Source organism: Macrotis lagotis, chromosome X (assembly GCF_037893015.1).
Source record: "Macrotis lagotis isolate mMagLag1 chromosome X, bilby.v1.9.chrom.fasta, whole genome shotgun sequence".
Taxonomy (NCBI): Eukaryota; Metazoa; Chordata; class Mammalia; order Peramelemorphia; family Peramelidae; genus Macrotis; species Macrotis lagotis.
Genome location: NC_133666.1, coordinates 410524936 through 410544582, shown reverse-complemented (window position 1 = coordinate 410544582; position 19647 = coordinate 410524936). Strand labels below are relative to the sequence as shown.

Sequence of the window (19647 nt, the reverse complement as noted above, 5' to 3'; positions counted from 1 at the left end):
CATGTTTTTGTGAATTTTTTAAAAAACAATTTATTCATTTAAGGCAATGGGGTTAAGTGACTTGCCCATGGTCACACAGCTAGGCAATTGTTAAGTGTCTAAGGTCAGATTTGAACTCAGGTCCTCCTGACTCCAGGGCCAATGCTCTATCCACTGCACCATATAATCTGCCCATTATTGTGAAATTCGAGATTGTTGTTAAATTTCTCAGATAGTCATATTAATAAAGTATAGAGTGATTTCGACAAATAATTCCCCAAAATGCTGAGTTATTTTTTTAGTTATATCCTTGATGATAAGTATAAGGAGGAAGGATAAGGAAGCCTTTTTCTTTGCCAAGGCAAATTTCTCCATTTATACCCAAGAACCAAAACTGCTAGTCTCCTCAGACACTTTTAATCATTTTTTGTCTATACTTATGGTAAGCAGAGATACCTTCTTACCTGAAAGATATTCAATTACCTTTAAATCCATACTTGGTCCACTAAAATACAAGGAATTTCCTTGATCTGACATGTGAGTCATGCTCACAGTAGTGGAGGCAGAGAAAACAGAAGGATGTGGGATTCTTATCTCTCAGAGGGAATAATAACATTAACAATTCGTGTGTATATATATATATATATATATATATATATATATATATATATATAAAATGGTTCATATTTACACATTAATGTCTGTGTAGTATTTTTCTCCCTACAATTCAGTAGAGTTATCTCCATTTTACAGATGAGGAAACTGAATTCTGAAGAGCTTATGTGACTTCTACATGATCACCTAGTTTTAGGTCTAAAGTGGGTTTAGTATTCAAGTTTTCTGACTCCAAATATACTGGATACTACCTGACTTCAATCTACCTTTATAGCCTTATTACAAATCCCCTTTATATTAAAGTCAAGACTAGGGGTTCTTAACATTTTTTTGTGTCATGGACTCCTTTGTTAGTCTGATGAAATTTGAATCTTTTCTCAGAATGTTTTAAATAAACAAATTAAAATACATAGGATTAAAGAGCAAAGCAATTATGGGGAAAGAAAGTTATCAGAATGTTAAAAATAACAAGTGCCATAACCCCTGGTCTAGCCAAACTGGACTTGTTGCATTTCTTCTTACATGGCATCCCACCTCTCACTTCTGTGCCTTTTATAATTGGAAAGCATTCCTCTCATACCTCTATCTTTTAGAATCTCTAGTTTCATCTCATGTTTTTTTTTTTCTGTCTCTTTTAATTTATTCATCAATTAGAATTTTTTTCTTGAAATTACCTCATATTTATTTTGGATAATTTTGCATGTGTCGATAATGTCTATTTGTCTATTTGGATACATACAAACAGATTATCTCTGACAGCAATGATTGTTTCAATTTTCCTATTTTGCTTTCCCAGTGTCTAGCACAGTGTATCTGGCATTTGAAGGTATTTAAAAAAGTGCTTGTTGAATGACTGATCTAAGCACCAAATCAGTTTAACTTTAACTCTCTGTTCCTATGAATGGTAGGTTGTCACTGGTCATACCCTTGTACAAACTTCTCTTCCATTGGAGAGGACATGGTGAAACAAAAAACTTATTTAAGAAGTTTAAGGTAAGAATAATAAGTTAAGAATAACTAACTCTAATTATGTCTTGGAGCATCGTTTTATTAGGGACTAGAAGGAAAAGAAATGCTAATAGCAAGGGATATTTGATATTTTTAAGATTAGTAAATTAATTCTTTTTGTACATTTTTCCCCCCTGCTACATAGAGCTGTTAGATGGTACAGTGGATAAAATGCCAGACCTTTCTCATCTTCCTGAGTTCAAATGTGACCTCAGAACATTACTAACTGTATGACCCTGAGTAAGTCACTTATCCCTATTTGCTTTAATTTCCTCATCTGGAAAATGAGCAGAAGGAAATGGCAAATTACTTTCTAAGAAGACCCCCATAAGGGGTCACAAAGAGTCAGACTTGATTGAAAAATGACTGAACAACAGCAGAATAACAATATTCCTTTTATATTTTACAGAGGCAAAGAAAACACAAGTTGAGAAAAACTTTTGGAGGTGGTTTATGGAAAATTGTGACCAACTTGACTTTGTAAAACAATGGAAAGCAAAGGAAGGGAAAAAGAATCTGTGGAGAACTTGATATGAGTCACTGAGATTATTCCAAAAACATTTTCGAATGATACTGGAAAAGGCAACAAACAGACCAAAACATGTAATAGATCTATCTATATCTATATATCTCTATCACTACATTTATCTATATCTATATATCTATATCTATATCCATATCCATATCATCTCTACCTCTACCTCTATCATCTCTATTTCTATCTCTATCATCTATCTCTATCTCTATCTCTCTCTCTCTCTCTCTCTCTCTGTATCTCTCTCTCTCTATCTCTATCTCTATCTCTATCATATCTCTCTGTCTCTATCTTTTTCTCTAATCTATCTCTATCATTTCTCTCTCTATCTCCATCTCTAATCTATCTCTATCATCTCTCTGTCTCTATCTCTATCTCTAAATCATCTATCTCTATCTCTATATCATCTATCTCTATCTCTACCTCTACCTCTACCTCTACCTCTATCTATCTCTGTCTCTATCTCTATCTCTATCTCTATCTCTATCTCTATCTCTATCTCTATCTATCTCTATCTCTATCTCTCTCATCTCTCTCTCTCTATCTCTATCTCTCTCTCTCTATCTCTCTGTATCTGTATCTGTATCTGTATCTCTATCATCTCTATCTCTATATCTATTATCTATCTATAGTTCTCTATATAAAATGCAATTTCATTCTTGGAATCATTACTTAGAACTCTTAATACTTCAGACCTCAGTGTAATTTATGAGTAAATAGAAAAAACAATAAAGACGCAGATGGGAATAGCTATTAGATTATAAAAAATTTCCAAAGAAGAAATTTGCATTGAAGGCAGGTTGCAGCATATTGTTAATTATGACTTGCACAGGATGTGGTATAAAACAGTGGTATCAAATTCAAATAGAAAAGGATCCCTATCGACTCATATTGACTTAGACAATCATAAATTAATATTATCTATATCATGATTTTAAAAATTTATTTTTTAAAAAATATTTCCCCATTATATTTTATATAATATATTATCTCTTTTTTCCTTCTCCTTTCTTTTTTCTTTCTTCCTTCTTTCTTTCTTTCTTTCTTTCTTTCTTTCTTTCTTTCTTTCTTTCTTTCTTTCTTTCTTTCTATTTTTGCAAAGTAATGGGATTAAGTGGCTTGCCCAAAGTCACACAGCTAGGTAATTATTAAGTGTCTGAGGTTGGATATGAATTCAGATCCTCCTGACTCTAGGGTCAGTGCTCTGTCCACTGCACCACTTAGCTACCCTATTTTGATGTATTTTCACTTTATTCCTGTGTGTTATGAGTTGGATATCTCTCATGTAAAATATATCACCCAGGAAATCAATCAATCAATCAATCAATCAGTCAGTCAATATTTATTAATTACCTAATATGTGCTGAGGGCTTCACTAAGTGATAGGGATACAAAAAATGCAGACATATATATACAAAACAAGACATGTACAAGATAAATAGGAAATGAACAACAGAGGAAAGGTACAAAAATTAAGAAGTGTTAAGGGAGATTTCCTGTAGAATGTATGACTTTAGTTGGGACTTAAAGAAGCCACAGATGTAGACAGGTAGGGCAGAGGAGGGAGAGTGTTTTGAGAATGGGAGACAAGCAGAGAAAAAAAAATAGAGTTAAGTTGTTTATGGAACTAGTAGGATGCCTGTGTAATTGGGTTGAGTAGTACATAGCATGGAGTAAGGTATAATACAAACACTGGGAGGTTAGGAGAGGGTTAAGTTATGATGGGTTTTGAATGCCAAAGTATTTTGTATTTGCTTCTGGAGGCAAAAGGAAGCCATTGGAGTTTGTTGAGTAGGGTCATGACATGATTGGACCTCTGCTTTATTAAAATTACTTTAGAGAATGAATGGAGCATGGATTGGAGTTGAGTCACTGGAAAAGGAAGGCAGTCACACAAAACAAGGAAAAATGGATGAATTGATTCTCACAGTATGTTAAAAGTTTTAGATGATTTCTAGTTCATTGGGTACATCTTTATGAAGGATTTATGGGAAAACATGAACCAAAAGATATGGATTAATTTCAGTCTTCACTAGAAGGGTCGATATCATGGACTTTGTAGCATATTATAGTAGAAAGAGGCTGTCCTTGGTTTTAATCATGGTTCTGCCATTAATAGTTATGTTACTGGGTAATTTGCTTAACTTCTCTGATTTAGTCTTTTCTTTAGTAAATTGGAAATAGTAATTCTTTTGCCGCTCATATCAAAATATTGTTGTGGTGAAAGTATAAACCCCCAAAATGCTATATACATGTTAACTATTACTTTTTGTCACTTAAATAGTTGAGTGCACTGAAAAGGTTCTTGTTTCTAGTTATAGTACATAACAGTCTAGAGTTTCAATCAATTAAACATTTATTAAGTAACTGCTAAGTGCTGGAGATACAAAAAAGAGACAAAAGACAATCTCTGACCTCAATAAGTTTACAATAAATATATGTAAAGCAAACTATATACAGTATAAACAGGAAATAATTAAAAAGGGAATTTGGGATATCTTCATGTAGAAAGTGGGCTTTAGTTGAGATTTAAAAGTAGCTAGGGAGGTCAGTAGTCAGAGTGGAGGGAGGATAGCCAGAGAATGCCTGGAAATGGAGTACCTTTTTCATGGAACAGTCAGGAGACCAATGTCACTAGATCAAAGAGAATGTATTGGGGAGTAAAGTGTAAGAACACTGGAAAATTGAAAAGGGGCTAGCTTATAAAACACTTTGAATGACAAACAGAAAATTTTTGTATTTGCTCCTAGAAGCGAAAGGAAACTACTGAAGGTTATTAAAATCTAGAGTGATGAAAGCACCAAGGAGGAGAGAGTGATTAGCAAAGTAGTAAAAATGCAGCTAGCTGTTAAAATATTAAAGGATTGAAATACTCAATTGAGGGATTGAATATCCTTTCTTCCTCACTTTACCAGCCTTTGAGAAATCTATTTTGGAGTAGATAGTATAATGAAGAAAGGAAGAGAGAAAGCCTAAACTGATCAATTTCAACAATTGATTATTAATCCTTGCTGACTATTACACTAGTTTTAGAAAATGCTGAAACACTTTTCTGGATTAAGAGCAAAAATTGTTCCTCTTTGTTTCTTAATTTGATTTAAACTCTACAATATTATTTTTCGTTGTCTGTGTATGGTTTGGAAATCATTTTTTTGCCAGAATATTTAGGATTGGTTAGTATGTAAAATAATTAATGCATCCTTATATCTTTTATTGCAAACTGCTTTGAATAGGTGCACAATTCGTTAATTATCTGAAATTTGAGGTAATTTATTTGAAGTCTTGAATATTACTTGGATGAGAAAAAATCTAAATGAAGAAATTGAGGGAATTATCAGCTGAGGTCAAAGTGAAGTAAGAGCCTAAAGTGAAAAAATATATCAACAAGACAGAGAGGTTCAGTAGGGAAGGAAAACCAAATGGAAGGTAGAGACTTCAATGTAACATGATAGAGTTTACTAACAAGAGTCTAACTTTACACATACATCATTAACTGGACTGCTAGAATTACTTAGCTAGTATGATATATTAACTAGTGAAATGGGGAATGGGTGGTGATACAAAGGACTGATAATATAGTCTTTAAGCTCTTGGTTCCCATCTGCTGGAGACAGGACAATTTTGATCTGACAGATTTGAGGCAAATAGGGTAATGGAAAGAAACTGGGCTTGGAGTTAAGACATCTGGATTTGAGTTCTGACTCTTTGCTACTAGCCAGATTACCTTGGCCAGGTCACTTACATTTTATAAGCTTCAGTTTTCTCATCTGTAAATATGAGATAATGATGCTTGTGATATTGTTTTAACTGAAATTGCTTAGTTTGCACTTCAAGATTCATTGTACTGGCAAGGTAGCATGGTGATGGTTGATGCAGAAAAGTATGGGGATTTAAAAAAAAATGACTGAATTGAACATGATGGGGAGAAAAGAGGAAAATAATGTCTTGTTAGCAAAACCAGATGGGGTCATTCTTGTATATCATGTCAGTTTATTCCCTGCCTTGATGAGTGGAAACATCCTGCCCTGACTTGCCCCCATGACAGGGAAAGAGAAACAATTGAGGGAGCAGGACTTGAGAAACCAGTTATTGTCACCAGGGAACAAAACCCAATGCTAGATTGCCTGTCTGAATCTAGTTCATTTTATTCTCCAGGATAGACTTGTTGAGTCTGAGCCTCTGAGTCACCCCATACTTAGTGAACACTACTGTACTAAGGAGGTTTTGTTCTGAATAAAAAAACGACCTTGAATGATTTCCTATTCTATGCTTAAAATGTCCTTTCTTCTATTAATATCTCTTTAAGATAGAAATAGAGATCTATTTACATTTTAGAAGGGAAGGCTGAAGCTCCAAGGGTGAAAGGAATTGGGCTTTATTCTAGTAATACTGCTTTTTTTTAAATATATGTTTAAATTCAAGCACTCTGGCAAAGTAACATATATATATCCTTTATGTGTCTTATGGAAAAATAGAGGACACAGCCTTCTGAAAACTTCAAATTTGAGAAAGGAAGGTATTTTCAAATTAGCGTGTTGATCATTATGGTCTGAATTTTATTGAGTCAAATCTGTTTTCCATAAGAGGATTCAGATTAAGACTGAAGCTAGTTTTTTTTTTCCTGACTTCAATTGGGTAACATCATCCTCTTGAGACAACTGGGCTGTTCAGTGGATAAAGTGCTAGGACTGAAATCAAGAAGACTCATCTTCAGGAGTTCAAATATCCCTCAAACTTACTAGTTGTGTGACCCTGGGCAAGTCACTTAAACCTGCTTGCTTCAGTTTCCTGCAAAATGAACTAGAGAAGGAAATGACAAAACCACTTCAGTGTCTTTACCAAGAAAATACCAAATGGGGTCATGTGGTCACTTACAACTGAAATATGACTGAACAATAAGGATAATTTTAGAAATCCAGTGTTTGCAAGATTCTTTTTCATTCTCAAGGTGATTATTAGAATCAATAAGTCAAAATACCTGGGAAAAATTCCCAAATATAGAAAATAGCACAAAAGAATAATATTGTGAATTGGTGTTATGGTGTTAGGAGAAGAACCCTGGATTTGGCAGCAAGTCCTTGGTCTTATAATTACAAGACAAGGGATTATGGACAATTCTTTCCATAAAATGTGAGCTGCTGGAGAGTGGGGTTTTATTTTTGCCTTCATATCTACAGCAGCCACCACAGAGTCTTGTCTTTGTAAGCTCCAAATAAATGTTGGGTCAATTGAACTGAAGAACATCAGTGTTTTCATTTGAAAAGTGGACATGATAAAACTTGTACTATCTACTTTAAAGGGTTGTGAGAAAATCTCTTTGTAAAGTGCAAACTGTTATATAAAGGGGAGTTAACATATTAGTGATAAAAATACATCAAAGGCATCTTTCCTGAATTACTATCAAAAATAGCACATTAAAATAACCACATTTTCTCCTTTAGCTCTCCATAGTTCTCAAGCACAAGATTATTATTACTAATAATTCATATTTATGTAATACTTTATAGTGCTATTTAAATCAGTGACAACTAAGATCAGAAGAGGTGGTAGGTCAGTCATATAATCAGAGTAAAGGATAACAAATGAATAGTTCAAGGACTACATTTGTATCTATAAAATATTTAAAACAAACAAAATAAGAACTCTCCAATGACGTTCTTTAGTACTAGAATCTCATTAGTGACTTTATAGAATGACATGGCAAGAAACTGCAAAAGAGTGGGAAAGTTTGGAGAAGTTGTGATCTGCCCTGGGTTCTCCATATGATTGAGATCATGGGCCCATCAAAGCATCAGAAGCAAGAAAGGTTATTTCCTTATTAATACTTTACTCAAAAAAAATTCCTAGATTGTCTTTTTCAAAAACATCTATTCACTTAATTTGAATTTTCTACCTACCTAAAACGGGATATCTTTAGGAATAAGTAGGTCATATGAGGTCAGGAGTAGTTCTGAAAAGAAAAATAGTTCTGAAAAGCAAGTGGCCATGTTTTGACAAGGTCTTCTTGCTTCCCTTTTGGCCTCAAATATGATACTACTATTAGTTTTTCTCTGCTTTTTATGTATTTGATTTTCCTAGCTTTAAGACAGGTTTATCTGATTGTTCTTTTGACTCATTTTCTCTTCCTTTAAAAGTTGTTTTTAAAAGTCTTTTTTGTAAAAGTTGGATACGTTATGATCTGCACTAGAGGAAGCATAAGAAGCCAGAAAGCCATTTCCCTATTACTAGGAGTAAAGGTTGAAATAGAAATGGAGGAAAAAAAATACAGTTGTCAGTATAAAATTGTTAATAAATATGCCCTGACTGACTGGTTGACCATAACTAGAAAGAAAGGTTTGGCAGCTTTCTTCAGCATGGCAGGATAAACAAAGTTGGGATGAGATTGATAAAATTACTCAACCAGATTTAAATCAAAACTAATTCTTACTCAAGTCATTCCTATGACACCTATACATCATTCCTCTCACCTTTTACATTGACGTTTATCTATTTATCTATCTATCTATTTATTTATTTATTTATTGGGTTTTTGCAAGGCAAATAGGGTTAAGTGGCCTGCCCAAGGCCACACAGCTAGGTTATTATTAAGTGTCTGAGACCAGATTTGAACCCAGGTACTCCTGACTCCAAGGCCGGTGCTTTATCCACTATGCCACCTAGCCGCCCCTACATTGACTTTTAAAGGATCAATTTTCAGAATTTGGCTTACAGACTTAAATGCTTGGTCCTAAAATACATAACACCCATATACATCTTTCCTTATATCCTTTGAGAATCATGACAGAGACTCCATATCTGTGCTTTTCTATATCAGTCTTGCATAGGACTAAAAAAGCAGCAGAGGCTCCTGCTGGATTGCTAATGGGCTCGTCACTCTGAAATGTGAAACCTATGGGCACCTTGTGATCTAATTTACAATTATTTTCCAACTTACCACACCAATTCACCTTCCAATTACGATTAGCATCCACTCCTCGGCAACGGAACCTTGAGTTTCTTGATCTTGTTTTCCTCCAAAATCGATCCTAACCTCAATTAAGAAAATAGATGAAGAAAAAAGAAAATCTACAAGTTAGTCACATGTACAATAGCAGATCAATGACTCAATTAATTTCAACACTTATGCATGATTTTCTTTTTGAGCATCTATGAAAGGAGGCAATGAGGCAGTTAATAGAACATTTTATTAACAATCAAGAGATGGAGGTTCTAGGCCTGGCTCTCCCATTATCTATGTGACTCTGGGCAAGTCACTTTGCCTTTTGCAGCTTCTCTGTGAAGGAGTTGGACTAAATAATTCCTAAAAGCTTTTCCAGCTCTAATATTCTTTGTTCTAAGATTTATTCAGTGTCCAGTAGAAAGACAAAGTGGCTTACATTGGTCCAGCTAAAATGGTATCCATCAACATTAAAAACAGGCATGATGTAGAAATAGAGGTGATTTAACATTTTCCTCATGGCAGGATCACTCCGATATGTCTGAAGAGCCTAAAAGACAAAGAATGAATTTCTTTGTTCAGCACAAAAGAAATATCTGGATGATAACTTAAAAAAGGTATAAGAAATCGAATGGAGAAACATCTAATACATTTGAAAGAAATACTACTGTTAGCACTAGGTGGATACAGGCATTACTGAGAAGGATGCAAGTGACCACACCAGTTGTCTATATAGCTAACCCTTTGTCTCTGAAGATATAACCAACCACATTCTTTTATAAAAATTAGGGGCAACTAGGTAGTATGGGTCAGCTAGGTGGCATAGTAAATAGAGCACTGACCCTGGAGTCAGGATGTCCTGAGTTCAAATTCATCTCAGACACTTGCTAAATTTCTAACTGTGTGACCTTGGGCAAGTCACTTAACCCCATTGCTTTACAAAACTAAAAAAACCCTGAACATATAATAATTAACTGTTTTGACTCCTGAGGGCAATATGATATAATCACAGGTCCACATGTTTCTTTGTTTGTTTTTGTTTTTTAGGATTTTTGCAAGGCAATGGGGTTAAGTGGCTTGCCCAAGGCCACACAGCTAGGTAATTATTAAGTGTCTGAGACTGGATTTGAATTCAGGTACTCCTGACCCCAGTGTTCTATCCACTGTACCACTTGGCCGCCTCCACGTGTTTCTTTCATTTGCTGTTTTAGGGGATTTACAATAAATTAAAAGTTAGAGTTATAATCACAATTGCTCTGAGGGCTCAATTAAGAAACCCCTAGCATTTAGGCAGAGGTTTGATTCTGATTCAATTTACATTTCTATTTATTGCTAATTATCTACTAGCCTCTTTGTGATTCAAGTAAAATTCAAGTTACTAGAAACATTCAGGTGAGAAGAAGCAGAGCATATTATGGGGTCTATTAATAGAAAAGCACTGGGAGGGGATGTTGAAGAAAGATCAGTATTTTTTCTTGAACTTTCTTCAGTCATTGAGGGTGGGTATACCTGGTGACTTTGTCCTGACTTTTCTGCAATGAATTGCCTTAATAGCCCTTCTTGTTTCTCTCTTCCCAGCTTCATCTCAGTGTTGTTTTTTTTCTTTTTCCTTTTATCTGTTGTCCTTATGCTTGAGGTTCTGACTCATTCCTTGCTCTTCAATACTTTTTCTTTCTGTAGCTCTATTCTCTGTTTCCTTCTCAGGGTATTTGGCCATAATGGCCCTCTTTCTTTATAGTTTTAGAGTTTCACATCCCTGGGTTCTGAATTGGTAGGCTATTTCACTAAAAATTGACAGGGCTGGCCTTTTTCTATCAATCTGAATAGATATCTTGTATGGCATCATTTCACTTCATGCAATAGTGTTAAAGGACTCCTAATTGATCAAAGATTTTTAATATACTTATTTAAAATGCATTTGTTGATTCAAAAGAGATATCTAGGTCTTATTGAATTATTGATTCAATGGAAAATTTTGGATTCTGTAATTATTGAGGTAGTGATATGGGATACTCCTCTTGAAATGTTTGATTATAAAACTATAAACCAACAAAAGTTTTCTTCATTTTACTCATCCTGACTTTAGATTTTTTGTATCAAACACAAAATATTCCCCTTTACACCTACTGCTGTGACAAGTTTCAATCCATGGAACAAAATGCCCCTACACTAGGTACCATTTGATATCTTACTTCTAGACTTCATTTTCCCTTTGCATGTTGTCTCCCTTCATTAGATTGTAAACTCCTTGAGATTAGGGACTGTCTTTCTTTTTTTTAAAAATTGTATCCATAATATGTAACACAGTGTAGGTATTTATTGTATTTATTGTAGGCACATAGTAGGTATTTAATAAATGCGTATTTGTATTTCACTAACCACGGGTATGAAAATCATATTAAAATAAAAAAGCTAATTGATAGATCTTAGAACTTTTGAATGTGTGTGCAGAAGTATAATAGGACTATTTGTCAGAAGATATATACTTATTTGACAGTCTTCAGACCTGAGATAGGAAAGTTTGAGTAGAGTATTTCAGCAAGGATTTGAGAGTTAAGGAAAAAATGGAGGCAATTTTGCTGTGAAACTATAGTACAGATTACATTATTGATGTTTTTCTCATGCAGATGACAAAAAATGAAATAGAAGAAAGGTATAATAATGATGTAGAGCCTAAATAGTCCTGTTAAAATTTTTACCTCTGATGAAAGAAGAAACAGATAATACTGCTATTTTAGAAGTCATTTTACCAAGGATAAACTTATTAATGAGGAGATAATGTGACTTTATTATCTTGTTTGTAATAGTCAAAGAAAGGAATCCTAACCATAATTAGATATGAATGTTAAATGTCAAAGAAGTAAAATTTTTTTAAAAGTTAGAAAGATATTGGTATAACCCTATAGCTTGAGATTTTTTTTTTAAATTTTATTTATTTAAGGATTGGGGTTAAGCCCAAAGTCACAAAGCTAGGCAATATTAACCATCTGAGGCCATATCTGAACTCCAATTCTCCTGACTCCAGCACCGGTGCTCTATCTACTACACCACCTAGCTGTCCCTGGCTTGAGATTCTAAAGAGATGATGGCTTAATGCCAGTCCCCTGTCCTATGCCTTTCACCTTACTCCTTCCTGAATGTTCCAGCTCTTTGCTCTGGCAATTCATGAATCTTCAATTTATTTCTGTCTCTCTTCTAATTTTTGGGCCCAACTCATTTCTATCTGTAATGTTTGTTCTGGATATATGTATTGATATATTAATTTGATTTATGGGACATTCATCTGCATATCCTATCCTAGATAATAGTCATTTCTTATCCAGCTAGTTTTTCCTGTATGAATTGGTAGCATACCTTTTTTGACAGGTGTTTATTGATGAGATTTTGAAATGTTTTTGGTCTGGGTTGGTGCAATCAGAATGAAATTATCCACAAATCAGAACACCTGAAATATATCATCCTCTACATTTGAACCTCATGTAAGATATCTTCCATCACAATGGTGAATAATGTTGTAAATTAATTTTTTATGTTTCAAATGAAGTTAATAAACTGAGGATCACTGAGCCAAGTTATCTTTATGGTTGTATTTATCAAGGAATCTTGTAGGGAACAGTTCATTTAGTTTGTATAATATTAGAATCAGGAAGTTATTTATCCCAAAGGATAGCAGAAAAGGGGAAAATTTACTTTGTGGAAATTCAAGATTATAAAATAGGAGAGTGGGAGAGGCTAGAGATACAGTTATAAAGGGTGGTGCAGTGGAAAGAGCACTGGACCTGGAATCTAGATGACTCTTCTTCTTGACAAATCAGACACTTAGTAGATGTAAGACTCTGGACAAGTCACTTAACTCTTCCTGCCTCAGTTCCTCATCTGTCAAACAAGCTGGAAATGGAAATGGCAAACCACCCCCTGAATCTTTGCCAAGAAAACTGCAGTTTGGATCACGAATAGTTAGACATGACTGAAATGACTGAATCACAACAATCACAAGGAAAGGAATTCTTGCACTTCTGACCAGGAATGATCCCCATCATTAACCTGCTAGCAGATACAATCAGATCTAGGGTAAGCCTCTGTTAGAACTATCAGAAGTACATCTATTATGTTCACTTGTCATCATGTATCCTTAATCATTAATGTATCTATATTTTTATTAACTTAGTAAAAGTATATTTAGTGCTCTTAGAGTTAGAACACTTATTTAAACTAAATCTGAAATCTGAGCCCCTGTGGAACAAATTAAGATTATAACATAAATGTCTTCCAAGAAAAGCTGTATGGTTATGAATCTCAAAATATCTTGTTACCTGGACTCAACATTTGAAATGACCCAAAGAACAATCCTTTTTTTCATAGATCTAACAGGTGAACTGTTACTTGCTCTCCTAATTGACTTATGGTATCACCCTTTATGTATAAACCATGTACCCATTTTATAGGTGATGTTTTCTTTAGGAATTTATTATGTATATGGTATAAGATGCAGGTCCAAACAACATATTTATGTACTTTACACATGTGTATACACACACACACACACACACAAAAATACACACACATATTGCCAAAGTGCTTGCCAAGTTTTTCAGTTTTGTTGTTCAATTGTTTTCAGTTATGTCTGATTCTGTAATTTCATTTGGGGTCTTCTTGGCAAAGATACTACAGTGGTTGACCATTTCTTTCTCAAGTTCATTTTACAGATGAGAAAACTGAGATAAATAAGATTAAATGACTTACATGGGGTCAAAATAGCTTGTAGGTATTTGAGACCAGACTTGAAATCAGGAAATCTTCCTGATTCTAGTCCCAGCTTGCTATCTATTATACCATACAGCTGCTCTAGCAGTTTTTTTTAGAGTCCTCCAATAAACAGTTTATATTCTTAGATTTATCAAATACTAGGCTATTGAGTTGTATTGTTTCTATTTCTTGTTTATCTAATATGCTCCATGGATTTGTTCTTCTATTTTTAGCCAGAACTAAATAGTTTTTGTAACTACTGCTTTGCAATATAATTTGATTCTAGAAGTATTATTTTTCCTTCACTTCTACTTTATTTTAGGATTTCTCTTGAATTTCAAGACCTTTTATGCTTCCAAATGAATCCCTTGTCATAGATATTGTTGGGGGGGTTTTCTGTTCAGGTATAGGTTGTATGAGATATCCTCTGAGATCACTTCCAATTCTGTGATTCTGTGACAAAGATCTCAGAAGAATTGAAATTACCACTGATCTGTTGGGCAATTGAAAAATGCATAGTGGATTTTAGAAATAGGAAAAATAAACTGGAAAAGTAGGTGAGGAGGTTATCTGATGAAGGCTAGAGAAAACAAGTGCTGGGCTTCCATCTCTGAATTATTAATTATCCAAAGGAAAGTCTATAGTGTATTGAATAGTTTTCTTTAGAGGATTTATTAATGAAAATGGATAAGAAATGAACAGGTTGAGAAGGTACAGAGGAATTGTGATCTTCACTGGTAGGGAACTGCCATACTGATGAGTCACAGATCCATTGAAGATTCTTTGAATATAACTCAAAACAACAGTATTAATATATGTGTGATATGCCAGTTGATACCACAGATATATTTTTGGCAACTTCATTTATATTTATTTTTACATTTGTTATGCTTGATTTAATTTATTCAAATTAATATAATAAAGTTTTAAATAATAATGGTTTTAAAAGTCAGTGATAAGAATAAGTAAATGTATAATACATATTGAATCATTAATGGAATTATATCTAATCAATGTTTCTTGAATGGGATAGAATATTCCTCTGTAACATTGTTGAGTCATTGCTTGAAGTACTAAATTCATCTTGGCCTTAATAAGATGAGTCAACACAGGTATATTCATTAATTAGCAGTAAGAGCTGCATTTATGCTCTTGAAAAACCCCATGTAACTCTGAAGCTATTGTCTGAAAAATACCAATTTTAACAGGTTTTTATACACTTAATCCCTCAGGTCAAGATGGTTTCTCTGGTCTCCTACCTGATTTCATAATAGATAGGATTCAAATAATATGACAATGGGCAGTTGTACAACCCTGGTATTTGCTTTTTTGTTTGTTTGTTAATAATAGAGCATCAGTCTTCTATGGAGCCTTACAAAAAGAAATAATAGGGATAGAATTGAGCTGATCTAACTGGCCACCTTTCTCATTTCTTTTCAGTCAAACAGTCAGAATGTGACTCCCTAAGTTTCCCAGGGAAGGGGAGGTAAGGAAGTAATGGAAGTAGTCTGAGGCTTCAATGCTCATTTCCATTCCAGCTGGACAGCTCTCATCTCTTTCAAGGATGACTCCTGTTTAGCATTCACAAGCTCAAATAACACCTGCCTGAAGCATAGGGACCTATCAAAATTTCCTCCATAGAAGCAAGTAGTGGTCCAAGGAGACAAGAAGACCTAAGTTCAAACTCAGCATGTAAAATGAGGATAATAATAGCATCTACTTTCTAGGGTCCCCATCATTAACCTGCTAGCAGGTTGTTGTGAAGATCAAATGAGATAGTATTTGTAAATAGGGCTTAGCACAGATCTAGCACATAGTAGGTACTATAGAAATATTTCTTTCTTTTCAACATTTATTTTTGCCCTGCTGGTGGACTTTAGTCCATTAAATAAAAAATTATCATCTTTGGCAAAAACAAACTTTGTTTCTAGAGGATTAGTTAATGAGAATATGCATTTTTTCACTGTGTCAGACAGATCTTCCATTCTTACCAGGTTTTGTATGGTATTATTACCAGGTTTTGTATGGTATAACATAGCCATATTATATACTATACTTATTTTTATCAGTTTGTAAGTATTCTAGCTATTCTTCATTTCCATGAAAACAGGATAGGAAAAATGGATTAAAAACCAAAGCATGAAGACTAATCTCTAAGGTTTCTTCTAGCTCTAAAATTCTATGAGCCCATGAGATTTAGGTTAGATAAAGGAAGCAAGTTCTTCTGAGGATGGGTGGTAGTGATACTGGAATGCAGAGCTAAGAGCACTGGTGTGAGTGTCCTGCTTTAATTCAGCTTTCAGAGATGACATTTATATATGGATTCTGGCTGGATAAAAATAAAGAACTATACATTTTTGTTTTCTTTGATTCTTTTGTTTAATAAAGAACCTTAGAAGCATTTCCCATCTGATATAAGAGACACTTTTGGAACTCAGTACATATCCTGTATATGTGGAAAAAGAGATGAGTGGAAGTCAAAGTATTCCTGTTTGTACATTTTAATCACAGGTGGTGGAAATCTTAAATTGTAGTGGCTTAAAGATCATTGTAAAACAGTGTATCACATGCCTCAGTGTGGCAGTCACAAGGAACTGCACTCACTTTAATGTATCAATTTGTTTCAAAATTTTATTTCAAGGGTGAAGCCAAGATGGTGGAGTAAAGACAGGGAGGGAGTCATCTGAGCTCTCCCAAATTATCCTCCAAACAACTTTGGAATAACACTTTAAAAACAAATAAAAGAAGGATAAAACAAGTTTCCAGTCCAAGAAAACTTAGGGTATCAATAGGTAAGATTTCACAGGTGAGAGTGGAGTGTAATTCAGTGCAAGAAGCACCTAAGGCAGCTAACAAGGCCTTGGGATCAACTGAATCAGAGGAAGATTTCTAGAACTCTCAGCCAACAGATGGCAGGGGGATTGGAAACTGGTCAGAAGATAATTTTTTTTTTAGGTTTTTGCAAGGCAAAATGGGGTTGAGTGGCTTGCCCAAGGCCACACAGCTGGGTAATTTTTAAGTATCTGAGACCAGATTTGAACCCAGGTACTCCTGATTCCAAGGCCAGTGCTTTATCCACTATGCCACCTAGCCACCCCTAGTCAGAAGATAATTATAGGAAACCCTTTGCTGGCACTGGATTCAAAATTCTGTTACATTGCCCTTATGAGGATCTGGGATGCTAGCCCAGGTCAAAGTCCCAGAGGAAGGAAAACTAGCATGCTAGAGCCACAGGGAAGGGGCAGGTCACAGTTTCAGGGTAGTAAAGAGTGGTCATTTATAGACCATTTTTACAGGTCAGGAAAGTGGTGACTGCATCTCTCTTTAAATCATACCACCTTATAAAAAATGAAAATTTACAGAACCCCAAGGTTAGCTCTGAAAATATCAGCACCTGAAGCTTAGAAAATTGTCCCTTCTACTTCAGGAAGTTAAAAGTCAAGAAATAGGTTGGAAAATGAACAAGCTACAACAATAAAAAAGAACCTGACCATATAAAGTGACTATGGTTACAAAGATCAAAACAAACTCAGAAGAGGACAACAATGTCAAAATGGTTGCCTGCAAATTCTCAAAGAAAAATGTGACTTAGTCTCAGAACCAAAAAAATTTATGAAATGAAAGAGGTCAAAAACTAAATAAGGGAGGTAGAAGAAAAACTGGGGGGAAAAATGAGAGTGATACAAGAGAATAATGAAAAAAGAGGCAACAGCTTATTTTAAAAAGCACATAAAATAGATGTACAAAAATTAATGAAGAAAACAACTTTTTAAAAAATAGAATTGATCAAATGAAAAAGAAGTATAAAAACACTGAAGAAAAAATTCCTTAAAAATTAGAATTAAGTAGAAAATAATTCACAATGTATCAAGAAATAATACAATAATTAAAAGAATGAAAGATAAAAGAAAATGTGAAACATCTCAAGAGAAAAACATGGAAATTAGATCAAGAAGAGATAATTTAAAAATTAATGAATTACCTGAAAGTCATGATCATAAACCTAGACATCCTATTTCAAGAAATTATTAAGGAAAATTGTCCTGATATCCTAGGTCCAGAAGGTAAAAGAGATTTTGAATGAATCCTTTGATCACTTTTAAAAAGAGATTTCAGGGGTGGGTGGCACAGTCCTGGAGTCAGGAGGACCAGAGTTCAAATCCAGTCTTAGACACCTGATACTTACTAATTGTGTGACCTTGGGGAAGTCACTTAACTCTATTGCTTTTGCCCTGTACCCGCCCCCCCCCCCCAAAGAAATTCTAAAATGAACTCACAGGTCAAGGGGAAGATATATCAAGTAGCCAGAGTAAAACAATTCAAATCATAGGATAACATTATTCAGCTGCTTCTACATTAAAGGATGGGAGTACCCGAATATGATATTCTAAGAGAGAAATAGAGCTAGGATTACAACAAAGACTCACCTATCTAGTAAAACCAAATATAAGTTTCAGGGGAAAATATATATTTAGTGAAATAGAGGACTTCCAATCACTCCTGATGAAAAGATCAGAGCTGAACAGAAAATTTTGATTCTTAAGTACAAAACTCAAGAGAAGCATAAAAAAAGGTAAACAGGAAAGAGAAATCATAATGAATTCAGCAAGTTTAAACTCTTTATATTCCTGAATGGGAAGATGATATTTGAAATGCCTAAGAACTTTATTATTATTTGGGCACTTAGAAGTAGTATATATAGATAGAAGGCACAGGTACGAGTTGATTATAATGGAATGATATAAAAAAAATAAAGGGTGGGAAAGAGGGATGCATTGGGAGAAGGGGAGAAAAGAGAAATAAAAGAATGGGATAAATTATCTCACATAAAAGATGTACACAAAAACTTTTACAGGGGGGTGGCTAGGTGGCATAGTGGATAAAGCACCGGCCTTGGAGTCAGGAGTACCTGGATTCATATTGGGTCTCAGACACTTAATAATTATCTAGCTGTGTGGCCTTGGGCAAGCCACTTAACCCTGTTTGCCTTGCAAAAAAAAAACCCTAAAAAAAAAACTTTTACAGAGGAGAGGAGGACAGAATGGCTTGAATCTCACTGATCAGAGGAAGCAACATATATGCTCAATTGAGTTTAAAAATCTAACTTACCCTACAGATGATGGAGGTGGGGAGAGAGGGGGGGGGGAGGAATAAATGGGGAAAATACAGCAATCATAACTCTGAATCTGAATGGGATGAACTCATTCATGCAATGGAAAGCAGAGTGGATTAAAAACCAGAATTCTACAATTTGTTATTACAAGGAACAAATCTGAAGCAGAGACAGACTTGTAGAATAAAGGTAAAGGAGTAGAATCTATTATGTTTCAGCTGAAGTAAAAAAAAAAAGTAAGGGTAGGAATCATGATTTTAGATAAAACAAAAACAAAAGTAGATTTAATTAAAAGAAATCTACATCTTGCTAAAAAGTACCAAAGTAATAATCAGTATTATATGTAAACTAAGTAACAAATGTAAACTAAGTGATACAGCATCAAATTCTTTTTTTTAATTAATTTTTTTTGCAAGGCAGTGGGGTTAAGTAACTTGCCCAAGATTACTCAGCTAGGTAATTATTAAGTATCTGAGGTCAGATTTGAACTCTCATCCTCCTGATTCCTGGACTGGTGCTCTATCCACTGTACCACCTAGCTGCCCCAGCATCAAATACTTAAGGGAAAAGAATTACAGAAGAAAGTAGACAGTAAAATAATACTAGTTTCAGATCTCAACTTCCCTCTCAGAAGTAAATAAAGCTATCCAAATAATAAACAAGAAAAAAGTTAAGGAGATGAATAGAATCTTAGAAAAATAAGTACATGATAGC

General features: G+C 34.4%; 1 protein-coding gene across 1 annotated transcript in view; it reads right to left on the bottom strand.

Moving 5' to 3' along the window:
* Positions 1-19647, bottom strand: part of CPA6 (carboxypeptidase A6) — a 368066-nt gene that overhangs the window by 38417 nt on the left and 310002 nt on the right. The window contains exons 7-8 of the mRNA XM_074203356.1: positions 9514-9624; positions 9072-9162 (exon numbers count right to left, since the gene is read on the bottom strand). Of these exons, the coding sequence (XP_074059457.1) occupies positions 9072-9162; positions 9514-9624 (202 nt within the window). The remainder of the gene's footprint in view (positions 1-9071; positions 9163-9513; positions 9625-19647) is intronic.